Source organism: Ciconia boyciana, chromosome 23, assembly GCF_034638445.1.
Source record: "Ciconia boyciana chromosome 23, ASM3463844v1, whole genome shotgun sequence".
In the NCBI taxonomy this organism is placed as follows: domain Eukaryota; kingdom Metazoa; phylum Chordata; class Aves; order Ciconiiformes; family Ciconiidae; genus Ciconia; species Ciconia boyciana.
In genome coordinates, this window is record NC_132956.1 from 7,241,977 (window position 1) to 7,247,976 (window position 6,000).

At 50.2% G+C, this 6,000-nt stretch overlaps 1 protein-coding gene across 1 annotated transcript in view; it reads right to left on the reverse strand.

The window, feature by feature from the left end:
- KDM5B (lysine demethylase 5B) overlaps positions 1-5,734 on the reverse strand; it is a 59,059-nt gene extending 53,325 nt beyond the window's left edge. The window contains exon 1 of the mRNA XM_072844702.1: positions 5,128-5,734. Coding sequence (XP_072700803.1) covers positions 5,128-5,265 — 138 coding nt within the window. The 5' untranslated portion in view covers positions 5,266-5,734. The remainder of the gene's footprint in view (positions 1-5,127) is intronic.
- Positions 5,735-6,000: the final 266 nt, after the last annotated feature.

Genomic DNA, 6,000 nt, shown 5'->3' on the forward strand with positions numbered 1-6,000 from the left:
TGTTTTACAACTCCAGCACGAGGAGACTGCCAGAACCCTCAAAGCAGTTGCTCCAGAAGTGAATTGGTTTTAGTCCATAGTTTAATGAAGGGGTTTTGGTTTGCTTTGTGTTTCCTTTTTCTCCATAAAAATGAAAATAAATCAAGCAAGCAGCTGAATGAGCAGCCTGAACAGACACTGTTTAAATCAACGTTGCTCCTGAAAACACGTCCCTGGAGCAGCAGCTTCAGCTCTCAGAAGCCCTCTGCCTTTAAGTTTCACCACTCAAGCTCTGTTACGGTTAAATTTTTGAAAATTCATTCTTCCATGTGCAGAACTTTCTTGACACTTCTCCAATCTTTTTAAAATTCTCAAAGGGGTGCAGGATTCTGCATGCAGTATTTCCTGCTCTCATGCTATCACAAAGGTAAAACCATCCTATTTTTCACCGAGAACGTCAAGAGCTGCATTCACCACTTTAGCCAAAGCATCCGTTCTACCATCACACTGGCTTCCACAAGGATCCACAGTTATTTTTCCATAACCCTCCCTCCTCTAAGACTAACCTACACTCCTTTGTTCCTAAATGTAAAACCTCACATTGAGTCCTACTTAAGTGATTACTGTTTTATAACATGCATTGTTTATTAGGCAACCGGGATCCCTCTATAACAATGAGCTACCCGCCGTAAACCTGCGATCTGTACGGAATAATTTCTTTTGTTCTTCTAGACTTTTAATGAAAATTAGATACCCTTGGCTTGAGGTTCTGAAAGACCATTAGAAATGTATCGTTCATTACTCTCATTAATAGTTGAAATAATTTGTGATTCCTTCAGCATGATATCAATTTTGCACAATAACAATTATTGTAATTAGAATACTGAAACACAATTAATTTATAGATCTCAGATCATGACAACACAACTGACTTAACCAAATACATAGTCTCATAGAAAACAATAAAACTAATTTGGCAACGCCAGTTTTCATACAATCGCATTTCATACTATCACCTTTCGAGTTCCTGCTCAGGACTGCATCAGCCATTCTTCTACCCTGGAGTGAGATGCGGTCAACAACTCCTGCACCCATAAAGAATTTAAACCCATAATGACATTAATTTCTCCTGTCCTCTTGAAAGCTTCCCAGTATTCCAGGATTTACCGTAAAATGCGAGTCAATAATTTAGAGACCTTCACTGTCAACTCCTTCAAGATTTCAGCTATATTAATACAGGCTTTCTAATCTTAAAATGCTTACTTTTATCAGGGCAGACTTAAGGTTACTTGGAGGCCTTAACTCGACTTCTCCATATTCACACTATTTAAAGTAATGAAATTTAGCCTGAATTTTCTCAATTTTCGTGTTTGGCCATGGGAAAGTTACAATGTTTGTAGTATATTGTACAATATTGTATATTTTGAAACTGATTAACATGGTAAGTAAGGCTTAAGTAATTGTTATTAGCTATTTCTTCATGGCAGCAAAGCAACTACACAATGAAGCAGAAGGAAGAGTCCATTCTCAAGAACAACTTGGAGCAGGAACGGTATCAGATGCTCTACATTTTACCTTTTATTCTTGAAGCTAGGCTTCAAATTTGTTAGACGGTTTGCTTTCATTAATTACTATTAACTACCTACTTCAAATAACAATGATACCATTCTCAAGAAATACTTAATTTCATTCCTCTAAATGCCCCCAATAATTTGCAGAGCTATCATAAAATCTTCCAGAACATAAGGCCAACACTTGACATGCCAAGTTTTGGAATAAACCACTGTTCCAGATTACGATTTAAATAAAGAAATCATAATAAAGGATGTTTTCAGTTCACAGAAGAGAATCCTAACTACAGCACAGCACGCGATGGTCTGCAAACAAGTTGTACACCATCCACTTTTCTGCATCTAGCTCCCCACCTTCAGCTCAGCAGCAAAGAGTCAAAGCATCTCTACTTTACGTAGCACGTAAACCACCAGAAGCAACCACCGCTGGTAAAGCCCTGTATCTCATCCAAACACTCTTCTGCCAGTGCCACTGCCTACTTATACTCAAGACTGTTGACAAAAAGCCTTCGCTTTGCTTTCCCGTATCATACAAAACAGCGTCAGTGAATGCCGTTATTGTTGCACCCTCTACAAGACAGCCATTGCAGTATCCCAGAGTCACCCAAATAAGAGCAAAACTAAGTCATCAGCGATGACTGGAACAAACTGAACTGGAATGAAGAGAAGAAAGCTTCTTTTGAGCGCTCAACTGGAAACTGCTATGCAGAAATTATACCTCCTGTTACATTCCTGGATGCTCTTTCATCCCGTGAACATGCAACGATCACCCAGAATCTACTATCTTCCACCCAGATGTCTACAGTACATCAGATGCCTCGATACCCCCCTCACAAAACAGTTCACTGTCCTCTAAACCTGCCACACAAGAGAAGCCACCACAGATGTGGCTTCCTCCAAGCTTACCTGGTGCCCAACTAATGCTAGCAGAAAGGTACCAGAGAAAAAGATGACCCTGGTCCTTCAGAGAACAGGGAGCTCTCCTCTGCGAGGTCTGGTGCTGAAACATCAAAGCTAGCTTAGGAGTAAGGACTTCTTCATGAATCATACTGTGAAGCTACAGTTTGGGCACCACCAGTCTCACACAACATTATTCCATATTTGCAGTTCAGACACAAAAGCACAAATTCATCTGCTGATAAGTATCCAGGAGAGTTTAAGCTAAAATAATGCAAGCCCAGCAATCAAATTTTTAATTCCTTTTTCGGCACAGTCCCTGACAGTTCATGGTGCTGCCTAGCTGCTTACCGGCACGTAACCGGACTAAGAACGCAGGCAAAAGCTTCACTTGGATGCATGAAGATTTCAAACCTCGGCCGTTGCTAAACTGCATTTGGTTGGAACATACATAATTTTGTGAAAAGGTTGGTCTAGTTTGTAGCTCACAGTATTATAAACCACTCGATTACACAGAAGAGAACAATAACTGAATATTCATTGCGTCTCCTGCTTTCAGGAGGAAGGCCAGGAACTACGTCAACTTCAAGGCTTCTTCTGGCAGATTTGGAAGGGCTCCCTCTATGCTCTAGGCCGGTGAACGAACAACTGCACTTGCACAAGTCATCCAAGTAATTATCTAGGGTAGATAAGAGCCATGGTAGCTAAGCTCTCATGAAAGCCAGTCCCCATGCAACTATTAGGTGTTCAGCTCTCAGCAGCTCCAACTATTTTCACCCTACTTCTAAATATGTTCGGTGAAACACATGATCATAAATACAGACAGATATTAGCTCTTCTGTAAGCGAGGATGAGAGCATGCTGAAAATGCAGATGTAATAAGTAAATCATTCCTTAGGAGAGCTATTCATTTATGAGTCTCTAACAGATAATATAGCTTACAAGAAGCCTTCATTATAGGGTTTTGGCTTTTTACACAAGCAGCCAAGCAACGTAGATGAGATTTTTAAAAACAAACCACAAAAGAAAAAACCTTCATAAAAATTCTGTTCTGCTCACAGCTGCTGAAATACCGTTGACAATATACAACCCAAGAAGATTATTCTACTCAAAAATATTACACAAGTTCAATGTTGACTGTATAACGAAAACCATCTTACCCCCATAACTATGTCAGTGTTTGGTTACGCTGCATGAAAAGGGGGACTGGCATATGCTACCTAGATAGAAATCCAAGAGCCTTCTTGTGTGCATTCATACCACTGCTAACCGGGACTCTTCCTCCAGAGAAGAGAAACATCTTCCTCTCCAATGAGATTCACATTTTTCAATCTGCTACAAACATTTCTATCATCTCCGACAGTAATGCAGTGAGTTACTTCTATTTTAATTCGGAAGGAAAAGGATGGTTACCAACAGGAGTCCCGGCAATGATCAAAACATGAAACCGAGGAGCATGTGTTTCTGAACATTATTTCTTTGAACTCAAAGTCTCACTCACAAAACTTAAGTCTGCAGAAATGTTTTGTCAGCTTCACCTCTCGCTGGATGAGATTTAAGGCTCTGGGTTGCTGTTTAGCATTCTAGTTGTTGCCGTCACGTTAACTACCTCAAGCCAGCCGCACCACCCCAGGCTTGCACCACCCTCCACTTCGAGAAAGAGCAATTCACTCAAAATAAAGATGATTCACACACGCTTGTTAATTAGATTTTTACTCTAAGAGGCCCCTCTCCCCACCAGCGTGGTTCTTTATCCTCTTAAATGAACTAACAATTATGACTACACAAACTATGGTTCTAAGATCTTCATAGTATTTCTCAGTAAATTGAGTCGACCAACGAAAGGAAATCAGAACTCACACCCCAATTTTGAGCTGACTACACCATCGGTCGAGATGATGATGATGATGATGAAGACGAAGGCTTATTACTCTTCCCACTGTGTATTGCATTCTAAAATGGTGGCCATGTCTGTCTAGGATTCAGCTCGCAAAGACACCAGCCAAACTCACAGCTGCGGAGTTTGATGTTGTTCAACTTGAGGAAACAGTTACCTGCATTAAAACCGAGCCGGACCCGGGGCCGGGCCGGAGGAAGGCCGCCGCGGAGCCCGGAGCGGGCGAGGAGAGGTCTGCACAGCCCTCCACCACCACAATGCCAACATGGAGGGCAACACCCAGGCAGCTGCCTCCTCGGGGCTCGGCACGGGGACCGCTCACCCCCGCGGCCGCCCCAGCCGCAGGGGTCCGGCCAACTCGCAACTTCTGGGGGGCGAGCAGCGGGGGCAGGCGGGGAGGCCGAGCCCGGCGCGGCGGGGAGCGCGGCGCGGCCGGGTCCGCCGCTCCCCCGCTGGCAGCCGGCGGCCGCTCCGGCTACTTTCTGCCGGGCAACTCCGGCACTCGGGAGCGACTCGGCGGGCGGGGACGGGCGGGCGGGCGCCCTCCGGCCCCGGGCCCCCCGCCCGGGGGCGTTGAAACTTCGCAGCGGCGGAGGGGGCGGCCCCACCGGCCCTCCCCGGCCGGCCCCACCTGCCCGGGGGTCACCTGCGCGCCGGAGGGGAGCGGAGCGGAGCGGCCGCCGGCGTGAGGGGGGGGGGGGAAAGGGCGGGTGGTCGCCGGGGCGGGCCGGGCCGGGCCGCCACACAAAGGCCGTTCCCCAGCGGCGCCATGCGGGCACTCACCGGCGGCGGCCGCACCTTGCAGATGCCGGTCTGCTCGGCGATGGGCCGGATCTTGTGGATGAAGGCGAAGGGGTCGGCGAACTCCTCCCAGCTGGGCTCGAAGACGGGGCACTCGGGCGGGGGCAGGAACTCGGCCATGGCCCGGGCCGGGGCCGCTCGCCGCCGCCGCTCCGAACAATCCTCCAACAGCCGCTGGGCCGCCGAGCGCCGCTGGAACGGGACGTGCGCCTCCGCCGGGAGGGGGGTGGGGGGGGGCAAGGAGCTAGAGCGCGAGAGAAAAAGAGTCCGCCCCGGCCTGGGCGGGGGGAGGGGGCGGCGGCCGCCCCGCCCCGTCACGCGCCTTTGTGAGGGGGCGTCGGGGCCGGACCCCGGGGAGGGCCCGGTGCCACCGGCGCGGCCCGCGGGCAGTGCTGTCCCGCCGGCCCGGTGGCCGCCGCGGGGAAGAGTCGGTCGCGGTTCCCCCCACGAGGGCCGGAGCCCGGTCTGGTCAGCGCGCCGGCCCCCGCGCCGCTCTCAGGCCGTTGCCCGGGCTCGGCGCCGAGGGGCCGGCAGGGACCGAGGCCTCGGGAGCGCCGCTCACTGACGCTCCGCGGGAGCCCGCCCGGCGCACGGCCAGGCCTCAGTCCCACGCTCCCCCCGCTCTCGGCCGCCTTTGTGCGCAGCCCCTCGCCCCGGGCCTCCGGCCCGCCCGGCCCCTCTCGTGGCCGCTCCCCCCAGCACCGCTGGTTCGGGGAGGCCCCTCGGCCCCGCGCTACGCTCTCGGGCTCCCTGCCCGCCACCCCGGGCAGCACCGCTCCCCAGCACGGCGGCCCCGACCGAGGGACCGCTCTGTATGCGTCGGCGGGGCCACGGCAGCCGCCGCACACCCGGACG